The sequence below is a fragment of the Xiphophorus hellerii genome, chromosome 20, assembly GCF_003331165.1.
Source record: "Xiphophorus hellerii strain 12219 chromosome 20, Xiphophorus_hellerii-4.1, whole genome shotgun sequence".
Taxonomy (NCBI): Eukaryota; Metazoa; Chordata; class Actinopteri; order Cyprinodontiformes; family Poeciliidae; genus Xiphophorus; species Xiphophorus hellerii.
The window spans coordinates 31340415-31353226 of NC_045691.1; the positions used below are offsets into that span (position 1 = coordinate 31340415).

Here is a 12812-nt window from a genome sequence, read left to right on the forward strand (position 1 = left end):
ACCAAAAAACACTTCAACTGTAGATGGAAAAGACAAACAAATTAAAGGCCACAAAAGTTCATGCAACACTTCAAGATCAGTTTCATTCATAGGTGAAAAATATGGCTGTTATAAAAACTGCATTCTACTTATCCTAAATGGTTCTGATTGACGTTTCTACAGTTTAATTGTCTTCCTTTGAAAAGTTCTGGCATTGGACCACAATGACAACACACCGTCTAACATCCTAAATTCACTCACACAAGCTCCTCTGCAACTCCCAGGGAGTCTGGACCCAACAATAATCTCGAATGTACCCTTTGCCTGTTTTTTGTTTCTTCTTTTATCTCAGTACATATTTTCACAGATGGGCTGCTTGCACCACCGTTAGCCCACAGTAGCTGTGAGGTGTTGCCCCATGCTGCTCTCTCGTGGGAGCTTGTAAAGCCAATTATGCTGCGCCGGACGGTCATCGAGAGGGCAGCAGAGATAGTTCAAAGACTAGCTGAAGGTTTGTTGTGGAAGTGTGTAATCAGATCTGGAGGATGGGGCTGCTGAATGCAGTAGAAAGGCTCGCAAACTGTTGGAGGACAAGAAAAAAAAAAAGGCCGATGTCTAATTCAAAAGCTTCACAGAGCTCAGCTCATTATCGAGCCGATTAACTCCAAAAAATTCTAGAGAAAAATGGGTTTTATGTTGACATGTGGTTCAGCACAGGGATAGCAGGGGCTTATTGGCGTTAGTGTGTTATTGTGATGCAGTTATAAACAATTTAATAAATTAGTTGTAACGTGAAAAAGAAGAATAAAACCTACTCTTTTTTTCATTTTACTAGTTTTTAGTCAAACAAAACAGAAACATTGTCCTGTGGTCATGATTTCTCTGGTTTCTGTCATGTCCCACGCTGCCCTGCTGCTTCCCGCCCCTCCCCTGCCTGTTGATTAACTCATCGCTCTCACCTGTGCTCAGAGAAACACCTGCTCTGAACTCATGCAGGTTGTCTTTTCATATCCTTGTTACAGTCTTCAAGAGGCCCATTGCCTTGTCTCTGGTTGTAGTCCTGACCAGTTTTCTCCCTCCTGCTCTCTTCTCTGTATCTGTACTGTGAGTCACTCTGATTCTGGTTCTGACCCGAGTTTAGACTCTGATTATTGCTCCATGAATTCTTGGACCAGTTCTGCCTTTTCTACTTGTTATTGACTTCGACCAATTCCTTTGATTATGATTTCAATCAACAGTGTTCAATTTCTAAATAAGAAGTGGAAAAATTCTGTGGAAACCAGTCCAGCAGACCACCAAAATTATAGCAAAAACAGCCAGGAAATTTGTTTGCGATGCAAAAAAGAATCCACAAATAACCACGCTGAAAAATAGGACTCGATGATAAAAAGTGGTGTGGCTGCATGACTCGCCATTGCTAAACAAATCCCACAAAATATCTCTGGTACAAAGCGCCATACAGCTACCTTCAAACGTCTGGAGCAAAATCATTTAGAGTAATGAGACCAAAATTTTATTTTTGGCCACAACCACACATTCACATTTGGAGAGGAGCCAACAAGGCCTCTCTGATGAAGAATACACCATTCCTATTGTGAAACACGGCGGTGGATCACTGATGCTCTGGGGATGTGTAAGCTACAGAGGCAGAGGGATGTATGTGTTACAGGAAACTTGGTCAAAACTGATAGCAGGATGAATGCAGCACGTTATCAGAAAATACCGGAGGAAAATTTGCACTCGTCAGCCTGGAAGCTGCACACGAGACGTACTTGGACGTTCCAACATGACAATGATCCAAAACACAAGGCTGAGTCGACCCGTCATTGGCCACAGCAGAACAAAGTGAAGGTTTAGGAGACGCCATCTCAGTCTCCTGACCTCAGCGTCATAGAGCCACTCTGGGGAGAGCTCAAAAGTGCAGCTCCTGCTGCCCAGTCCAGGAGCTTACAGGAGCTGGAGGCTTCCTGCCAAGACGACTGGGCAGCTTTACCATCAGAGAAAATACAGAGCCTCATCCGCAACCACAACAAAAACTCCAAGCTGTCACTGATGTTAATGGGGGCAATACACAGTATGAAGAAATGGGCTCTGGAAACTTGTGATCAGGGTCACTTTCTGTTATTATTACAATTTGAAAACAGTTGTTTGGCAATAAATAAAGTTTTATCATCATTCCTTTCTGACAGATGGCAATTAATCCTAACCAACCTAAACCAAGAGAAGTCTGGTCTGACGTAACTTGAGACAGAGAGAATATATTTTTAGTCAGTGAATGTAAACTTCTGGTTGTATATAACCCTGTATACATACCTGTGTGTACATACTGTACTGTCTCCTTTGTCCTTTATTTTAGTGTTAAAATTCCTTGCTAATGCACACAATCTTTGCAATTGAAGCTGATTCTGACTCTAAAATGAAAGTCAAACTTCTTATTTTATGATTAATTGCCCTATTTATCTGACTATTTAATCACACTCACGTCTCACTGAAACACAATTTTCAGGTGATGTTTAATATGAAGAATGGCCACAGAAATAAAGACCCTGGTTCATAGTAAGGTGAAGTAAGTAATTGAACACATGAGCACCTCAGGCTGTCATGGCAACTCAACACACCTACCCAACGCAACAAAGTTATCTTCTTCTAAAACAAGATATTTTCTGAAAGAAATATCCATGCAGCTTTGGAAACTCTGCAGGCGTTTGTCTCTGTGGGCGAGTCCTGAAGGTTCAGGAAGAGTCTGTTCACTCGAAACCAGCTTTAACTTTATGAGTTTGTTCAAGAGAGAGATAGATGAGGTGACAGGGATATGGAGAAAGTCATGGCAAAATACTTTGTGCTTTTGACATCATTTGGTTCATCATTATGGTTTTCCCAGCCAACTCTAAACACACACACACACACACACCCCTGCACGCGCACACACAAACGCTGTACTGTCAGCGGTATCGATTGTTGGGTGTCCGGTGGATGAACCTGTCAGGGCCAACACAGATCGGACTGGAGGATAATGAAGTCTTCCTGCCCCTGTTTGACAAGTTCTGTGAAACTGTGTGTGAGTGTGAGTTGGAGAGGGAGAGATAAAAACAGAGGAAGATGCTCCTGGGACAGCACAGGAGTATCCTAACCGTTGCCTGAATAAATTGGACAGAAAGAAGCCCCTTGAGTGGAGGACGTGATCCGTCATGATGTCATCTAAGTGAGACCGGCATACGGGAGAGGTCAGGGTGCTAATAAAGACCTAACCCTCAGCACACACACTTTAACTCAACAGTAAGTGCAAGTTGAAAATGTTCCTATTTTCCTGGAATTACTTTAAAAAATATGTTTGCTACAGCTGCATTCAAGGAACTGCAGTGATCTAACTCTATGTTGTTTGAGAAGGATAAGAAGTGGTTTTCCAGTGAGCCAAAATTTGACATGTGCATATTTAGCAGCAGTTTTAACATAAAAAATAAATATAGCAAGTTCATTAAATCCATCTACATTCTATTATCTGAGATCCAGCCATAAGGCTAACAGTGTACATTTCTACAGTAAATATACATATATATATATACTGTATATAACTGACATATAGAAGATATCAGTTTTAGGTTAACAGAAATGAACTGTCAATTTACTGTCAAACTCTCATGTCGTGGTAAAAATCAGTTTTAGAAATGATGGAAATGTTCGTCCAACTAACAGAAGCAGTCCTGCTAATTTTATTTTCTTCCATGACATTTTTTTGTATTATTTAATGGAAATTGATCCCCATCCCAGAGGGGGGAATACAACTTTTTATGTTCAACCTACAGTTGCACTGATATAAAATGTTAAGGTTTTTTTTTTTTTTTTTACGGTATTATTATTATTTCTCAAGTGTTGTTAAACAGATCAATAATTTTCCAAAGCAGCTTTTCCAAACATCCTAGGTTTAATTTTGGATTCCAAAGAAACCAAATTCTTTCACAGAAACTATGCAGCTATCAGTCATTTGAGGTAACGTTCACTACGTCAGAATTCATTCGGCGGATGTGTTTCCATCTCCTCTTTATCGTATTTACTCTTTCCAGTAAAGCCTTCTCAACTGAGCGTAAAATCATTCTGTGAAATTGAGGTAGTTTTTTTTTTTTTAATTTTGCTCTTTTTGTCAACCTTTTCAAATGCGATAATTTAAAATGTGATGCATTGATCAGCAGACCTATGATTTTTTTTTCTTTCTGCAGTTGTATATTCTCATGCTAAGACCAGCCATAGCAGAGGGCAGCTGAAAGCCCTGCATGTTCAGTGCTCAGTCTATAAACTGTCAGAATGGGAAAGCGTGACCTTATACCGGAGCTGTGATTGTGTGTGTGGAAGTGTTGAAGAGGGACAGTAAAACACTGTCAAAGCATCCATTCATCAAAGAACCTGTGAGGTCTGATGTGTGTTTTTCTTTTCTGTTTCTCTCAGAATTCCTGAAAATGTTTGGGAGTCATGCGCAGTTTTGTTTTCTTTCCATCAGACCTGCAGGAGCTCAGCTCTGATCTAAGGAAAATGGCTCTGGAACAACAGTTCTGAACCTCATTTTATGCCCAGATAAACTTATGCAACATATGTTGCTGTTTGCTGAAAAATTTATTTAATTGTAGTTTCAAATCTTTCACCTTTGCTTGTTCGGAATACAGATTAGTAACTAAAAGGCTTAAATACATGACGAAACATTCATTACCCTTGAATTTTTCTTTCACATATTGCATATTAAAGCCCTAAATGTCTCGGTTAATGGGAAAACAATGTGGTTTTTAGTCGGTTCTGAGCAAATTTCAAGTGGATTTTCAGTTAGATTTAGGTGTGAACTTTGACTGGGCCATTGTAAAACATTAATTTGTATTAAACTGAATTGCTACATTGTTAACCTGGCTGTATAGTGTTGCTGTTGAGAAACAGGTTTTCTTCCTTATTTGCCCTGACTTTAGCTCCACCGTTCTACCTGTCAACGCTGATCAGTTAACTTGTCTTTGTTTTAGAAAAGCATTGCCACAGCATGATGATGCCACTACCATATTTCAGTTATGAGGTTTTCAAGGCAATGTGTAATGTTTACTATTTGTACGACACATACCACTTTCCAAGTAGGGCCAAAAGTTAAAGATTTTGACTAAACAAACTACTTATACATGGATTGAGAAAGATATTTAAAAGAAATATTATTTCAAGATAATCATTTGGGTCAAAATCGAAAGAGCTTCTCTTTATGAACTTTTATTCCATTGGATTTTCTCATCTTCCTTCATGGCTCTTGATTCAGATCCTGGTCTCCAGCTCTCGCTTTTAGCCCACTTTCTTTTTGATTATCCTGCCGACTGCCTTCCTCATTGCGGACGACTCTGTTTTTCTGGATTGGATTCGTCAAAGAGTCAGATTCAGACATTTTCGGAACAGTCAACCTGGATCACCAAAGATTTCCCCTTGTTGGATTTCATCTTGCCCACTGTGACATCGCCAGGCAAGTGGGCTTTTCCCAAAAATTGTCACTGTGTTGCTCTGGCCATTTAATGTCCTCACACTCTGGGTCAGAGCACCAGCACCATCCTTTGCAGTCACTTCTGACTGCTCTCCTGATGGTCCTTACCTCCCACCATATCCCTATTTTTAATAAACTCCTTAAACGTATTTCCTGAGCTGGTTGTCATTCTGCTGCCATTTTGTAGGCAGCAGAAGAGCCATTACAAATTTGATCCCATTTGAACATGCTGCCATATTGTCAAAGGAGTATTTGTATCCATCTACAGGCTTCCAACAAACACAGCAAATGTTTTTTAACGCAATTTCTAAACTCCTCTAATGTTTATGTTGATTTTCGCTGCATTATTCTGGTGAGTGAATTTGATGGTTTGTACAAGATGGATGTGCATAAAAACTCTGGCTAACTTTTTCAGAATGTACCAGAATATTTAGTAGGTATTTCCAAAGACTGAAACACTGCTGATTGTTCTGACTGATGCTGCTCTTTCAGATTATTGATGTTCCCGGATTAAAACCATTAAAGGTGCAACTCTTCTCATCCACGTATGCAAGCAGGTTGGACCTTGCAGACAAGCAAATTCACCTGTTACTACTACTACTTTTACTATTTTAGCAAGATTCACTCAAAAGAGAATAATAAAGTAACAGAAAAAAAATTATTAAGTATCAATGCACCTTGTTGCTTGAGAGTCATCAATGCTGGAAAAAAAAAGCTGATTTCTCCACAGTTGAACTTCGCCTTTTTGTGGTTCATATGTTGAAGGATTTTTCTGTGATCTCAACTGTTTCAAATATGTAAAGAAGATGCAGCCTGGGGAAGCCTTAGCCAAGGTGTCAATGTGTACATGAGGATGATTGATGGCACTAAGACCCTCCTCCTCTCTCTGATTGGTTGTTTGTGACAGAGAAGTGTGTTTCTTCAAGTGACAGCAGGTCCATAGAGAGAAGGCAGAGGAGCTAAATTTTTTTCATAGACTATCTGTCTCATGCCATACTGTCACAACAGTGACAATTTTAACAAATATGTAAAAAAAAAAAAACCTTGAAAATCTTCAAAATCAGTGTTTGTATATTGAAGCTAGTAGCAAAATGCTGCCACAGAAAACAGATTTTAACAGCAATGCAAAATGTGTCCTTTGCATTATTGTTCATATGTGATTTTATACACACACATTCCTTCTGACTGCAAAACATAAGTGGGAAAAAATCACAGCGGACTTTTCAAACTTAAAAACACTCACATTCACACAAGGCTTAGTAATAGATATTACAAGATATGTCTTCTTTTCAGTCATTATATCATCAACTCATTTAGACAATAACATGTCAGTTCTCTTTGAGACAGACTTAACTATTAAAAATATTTTTCATGTGTTGCTGGCGATTTTGAACAGTAATCCGACGTACCTCAACTAATCCTTTGAAATAATTTGTTAAAAAAAAGTTCTGTCCAAATATTGCTTGATTTCTAACGTAGATCAGATTTTCTCCTCTGTACATTTTCTTTGGCACCAGTATTAAACATCACAGAGCTGCTGCTTCCTCCTTCCTCACATCTTTGTCTTCCAGCGCAAGACACATACCTTACGTAACCGAACCATGAAACCACAAAGCTCTGCTCCCACTCCTAATCCACTCAGTCAAGCTTTTCATGTCTAGAAGCTCTGAGGGAGAAAGCGGTCTCTCATGAACAAACAAGTAACTATTTCTGGTATATCGAGCCAATCAAATAAAAAAAAAAAACACAACAGCAGTTAGAGTTTATGTAATCTAGCTGTTATCACATGGGCCCTTTCAAGGTGGAAGGGATTCACCTCTCACACCGATTTCACACAGAGTGAGTCATTTTGCTCAAACCACTAATCCAATTCTTCCAGTTCTTCTCCCAGGACTTGAAAGACAACCCATCTGTTCCTCCTGGCCACCATTCAATCACACCACCTTCTGTCGTGAAGGCTGGAGGTGATGTAAATGTTCCTACCACTCTGCTGACAGCCAAGGGAGTCAGGGACGGGGTGGCATGGAGGCGCACGGAAGATCGCAGCTAGGGTCCTAATTCATCACCTCAGGAGTCATCATTCGGCATTACAATATGCTAATGCCGCGACGCCGTGCCCTCGCTGTCACCTCGTTCTCTCGCTTTCATCCTTTTACTTCATCTTTTCTTCACTCCCCCACCGCGACGTGCGCCAAGCTGCCAAGACGTGGAGGGGGCTGAGAGGAATGTCTGGGCTCATGTTTGAAGTAGATGAGTGTAGCATGTCATTGTCTGGTTACTACATGTAATTAGTCTGTGGTGTCAAAGTTAGACTAAATCTTATTTAGTAAGTGCAACTGGTAAAACACAGGCTTACACACCTCAGACTAAATAAAATAACCTGTTGCCTTTATAAAAGGTGACAATATTTTCTTTTTTCCTTTAGCAGATATCATCATTAGTGAGAATATTGGTAATTGTTGCATAATTTTAATAATTTTAAATAATTTTCTTAATCTTGGGCAGTGGTGTCCATTATCAGTCAATAACTAATCCTGCAAGTTTAACTTTTTATTTTATACTTCCAACACAATTGAATGAGATTTATTGATTTATTTCTAACCTGTGCAGAAGATATAACTGCGCCACAGATGTCTCTGTGTTGGAGCACAGAGACATCTAAAACACACGGCACCCTGGTCCTTGAGGACTAGACTTAGGTTCATCTGATGTGGGCATTGCATGTTTTAATCTATTTATTTCAACTGAAGACAGTTATGGCACATCCAAGCGTTGATTTGTTTTATGCTTCTAGTTAACACTTGAATAGGTTCATAGTCACCTGGTGGAATTGTATTGTAAAGCTGTGTGTCATCTGCATAGCTTAAGCTATACAATGTAGATATTACATAAAGAGTCCAAAGACAACACCTTGGGGAACCCCACATTTGATATGTAAACTTTGATGTTACCTGTTGACACAAGCAAGTCCCTGTTCTTTAGGACAGTCTAAAACCAACTGAGTACTGTGCCAGAAAGTAGGATTCAGCTCTTCAGTTGCTTCAGTAATGTCTGGGTCATCTATTTTAATGCTGAACTGAGGTCCAGCAAAACCAGCACTGTGGTTCTTCCACAGTCTGTATATATGTTGATGTCATTGAACAGCCTCAGTACTTTGGTGAGGATGGAAACTGGATCTAAAGATGTCAAAGTGGCTGGTCATTGTTAAAGTTTTGTATGTTTTATTATTTGATTTAATAATGAGGGTCCATCTGAAAATATTATACGAGTTTATGGGGTAGGAGTTCATAAGTTTATTACGTCTTCCTACTCCTTTTCAAGCATGTTAGTATTATTGTCATATAAAAACGTGTCTTCTGCATTACTTGTTCATGTGTGATTTTATACTTCTATCATGTCCAAAAGTATTTCATTGTTGAAACAGATTTTTTAATGACCTTGCTGGTGAAAGGAAGGTTGGAAATAGGCTTGTAATCTTGCAATAGTGACTTGTCCAGATTGTTCATTTTCAGCTGTGGTTTGATGACTACCATTTTTAAACCCAGGGGGAAATACCTGGTTGACTTCATACATAACATCACTAATCTATGTGAAATCTAACAATTTGAATAATATCCTTTGTATGAGCAGTGTTCAAATAATTTCTATTTAATTTAGCACCAGCTTGACAGTCACTGTATATCAGTTCTTGCCATAAAAGTACCCAACATCTGTCTCCCTGACCTGTCTGCTGTGCTCCATAGTCTTCATGGTGGACTCTATTTGTTTTTGTTTACTTCTGCTGGCAGTTGGTTGCACTCGGTTTTATTTATTTTATATTTTGTTTATTATTAAATGAGGATTAATACAATTGTACATCTTAGTTTTTTAAAATTGTTTTCAAGGTTTGTTTTTACAAATTCAACACATTATTTTCCGTCCACATAAAAATTACGCAAACATTTTGCTTAATTTTGACAAACCAACAAAAATGTTTTGTTGGTTTGTCTAATAAAAAGGTAGACTCTGTGGTTAAAACAATGTGGAAAAAACCTCAATGAAATCCATTAGCAAAGAAATATTAAACAAAAAATACTTCCTTTTGTCCTTACCCCATGGGATGGATATGTCAGCCAGCCCCAGTCTCCAGTTATCGTTGTCGTGTCAAGGAGATTCACTGCCAAGAAAGAACAAAAAACAACAAAGAAGGTGAGCAGCAAACTTTAAATTATAGTTTTCCTCAACCCACCTCATCCATCCTATCCTTCATCAACTGCATCTACGCGCTCAGGCACCTGATGGAGTCGGGTGCATACACGCTGACACCTGTCTGACAGGTGTGACTGATGAGCCAGGGATGGTCGTCACAGCAACTCCGAGCCAGATGTCACCTTGACCTCGTTTGCCCTTAAGGGCTCCCAGACAGCAAAACATTTATTAAGCAAAAGAAAAGACATGTAGGTGGAGAATGGAAATAAATAACTTCTTCTTCAGTAGGTCTTGTTTTTAGCTAAAATTATGGACAAAGCTTTGTCAAACACAGAACATGGTAGAGTTATAAAATGCAAGGATGAGCATTTATTGAGTTTCTCTCTGTTGAACAGGAATATTAGAAACAATTTCCAAGCTGTTTTGAATCCGTTGACACTTTTCTTGGGATTTTAGCATAAGCTGAGTTTACATCAGGGGACTCAAGCCCAATTCTCAAAGGTTCCTCTAACTCTTAGTGGTGTCTCTGCTTCAACACACCTGACTCAAATGATTAACTCAGTAGCCGAGCTCAACTGCATGCTAAGCAAGCGATTTAGTTTTAACATCTACAGTTTAAGCTGCTGGACATGGACCATTGAGGACTGAAGTGGAGTCCTCGAGAACTACTGGCCTGCAACTTAAAAATTACATTTATTTAATTCAAGTGTGTTGGGGTTGGAGACCCCTAGCTTACCCAATCTCAGAGATCAACGTACCGGTAGTCTGACACCAAGAGCAAAATGGGAAGAAATCAATATTACATGTTGGTCTTTGATTACCATTGGGTGTATGATAACTGGTTAATAAAATCAATGATGATTGAGAATTTAGTAGGACCAACGTACAGTGTACATGGCACAAATCTCAAACCCCAGTCCTTGAAGGTCAAGGACTGGGGTTTGAGTACATAAGGAAGTAACTCAGTTCTTTAATTCAGGTGTGTTGGACTTGGAACAAGTCAAAAAGTTGCAAGAATCTTTGACTTGTCCCAAACTCTGGTCCTCCGACCCTCGAGGACTGGAGTTTGAGGTCTGACACCTCTGATCTAAGCTTCTACCCAAGGTCTTTCTTTCCAACACAGCTCACTAACATGGCCTCTCAGAGACGTTTGACTGGTAGGGTGAGGAGTAGTGTTGTGTGATTCTACAGTATGTAGTGAGTGCCTGATTATGTTTTCTGTGAAAAGTTTTGAAAAAGGTTTATATATAGCAGCCGTCACAAACCCCCATCCCCAACGCTATCAACACTAGGACTTCTTGATATTAAAAAGATCTTGTGATGGCGATAATTGATTCTATTTCTACAACCTCCTTAAAAGATCCTCACTTACAGTCATATAGGTTGAGCTCCCAGATGAAATGTGCTAATTCCGCTCACGGTACATTAACATGTAATTTTGACATTTCACTATCAGTTTTTTTCTGTTAAAAGAATTTTCTTAAGACGATTTTTAGCTCATATTGGGACCACACAGACATAAGAATGTCACAGAGAAGATCAAACTGATTAGGGCTTTCATAGATCTGAATAATGAGTGAGGCTCAGTGCACAAAGCTCATTTTCCTTATTTAGAAAAACATATCTTCCTGTTGTCAAAACTACAATTTGTGGTGTCCAATCAGAATCATCTCCCTTCTGCTGGTTGTGAGTGTGTGAAGGTGTAGTGGACAGCACAGGCAAGGAGAGTGCATTCAGACAGTCTCAGTCCCATTGAAGATGCGTCACCACACAGTAAAGACGAGTTCTGCTTTGCATAATAAATGCACAAATCTGCAAGCAATCCCTGCCATTGGTCTGCTGGTGATGCAAAGATCCAGATGACAACATACACAGAACAGCTCATATTAACCCCAACTCAACTTTTTTGTGGGAAAAGTCACACTTAATGTGTCTACCAGACTAGCTGCCAGGTTACCAGAAGCAGCAATTAGCAAACACCTAGTGGAGCTACATAACTGAGCTCATCATACCAACTACTTCTCAGTGTAACGCTGGTAACATGTTAAAGGTTTAATGGTGAAACGTTGAGGCGACAACATTTCATAATTAACAATGCCTTCACTCTGCTAAAAGTAGAGTGTCAAAAAGAGCAGGAACTTCTTAAAGAGACTGCAACATTTTAAAGGTGTCAAATTATGACGTGTAATTTCATAAGTCATGTTTGATATGTACAGCAGTTTTAGAACAACTTATAAGGTAGCATATTTGTTTACATTAACAAGTCAAGAAATTCTGTCACAGCACATCTTAACACTCAATGGCAGCTAATACCCTTTAAGGGTATTACAAGAAGCTTGTTGGTCCATTAATTCTATTTACTAGTACAGTGATGCCCAAAGTCTGTCCTGGAGGGCCGGCATCCAGCATGTTTTAGTTCTCTCCCTGGTGGTATTAACAACCTTTCCAACATGTCAATGTTCTTCTTAGGCCTTGTAAGGAACCATCATTTGATCCAGGTTTGTTAAACCAGGGAGAGAACTAAAACATGCAGGATGCCGGCTCTCCAGGACCAACTTTGAACACCACTGCACTAGAGTAGTATTCATATCTTTCACTCAGTATGTTTGTCTGGATGTGTTCCTCTGTTTCTTACCTTTAGCACTAAAAGCTAATAAGACCTCTGATGCAGGGCGTTTTGTGAAGCAGACAAATAATGTTTAATAAAACAGTTAACTCTTCTTGGCATCTTTTGCCCGCACTTTCACTCATAACTGCATTTAACAGCTATGACATGAAATCAATAAAGTATGAACTGTGTGTTCTCTAACCCTCGAGTTTCCCATCACTTTCCTTTCAGATAAAGTTCTAAGGTAGAAAAGGCCTCAACTTTGAACTAATCCTTTTATCATCTCTTCCAAAATGTACCACTCTAAAACGTATTAGATGTTATAAACATTTATTTTGTATACAATCACCTTTACTGTATGTTATTCTGCAAACAATGATAAAGGATAATTATCTGACTTATGGGCAAATATTCCTTTTGGCATAAAAGACCAAAAATTAATACTTAAATCATCAGAGCTTGTAGAACTAGTATGTTCTCCTATTGCAAATGTATTTTATTTTGCCTGATTATGGATATGAGTTAAGTCACAGAAAATACTTG

General features: G+C 39.1%; 1 protein-coding gene across 4 annotated transcripts in view; it reads right to left on the reverse strand.

Annotated features, from left to right (window-relative positions):
• epha8 (eph receptor A8) overlaps nt 1-12812 on the reverse strand; it is a 135242-nt gene that overhangs the window by 80034 nt on the left and 42396 nt on the right. For all 4 annotated transcript variants that reach the window (XM_032549677.1, XM_032549675.1, XM_032549676.1 and 1 more), the window contains exon 2: nt 9565-9629. In XM_032549677.1, coding sequence (XP_032405568.1) covers nt 9565-9629 — 65 coding nt within the window. The remainder of the gene's footprint in view (nt 1-9564; nt 9630-12812) is intronic.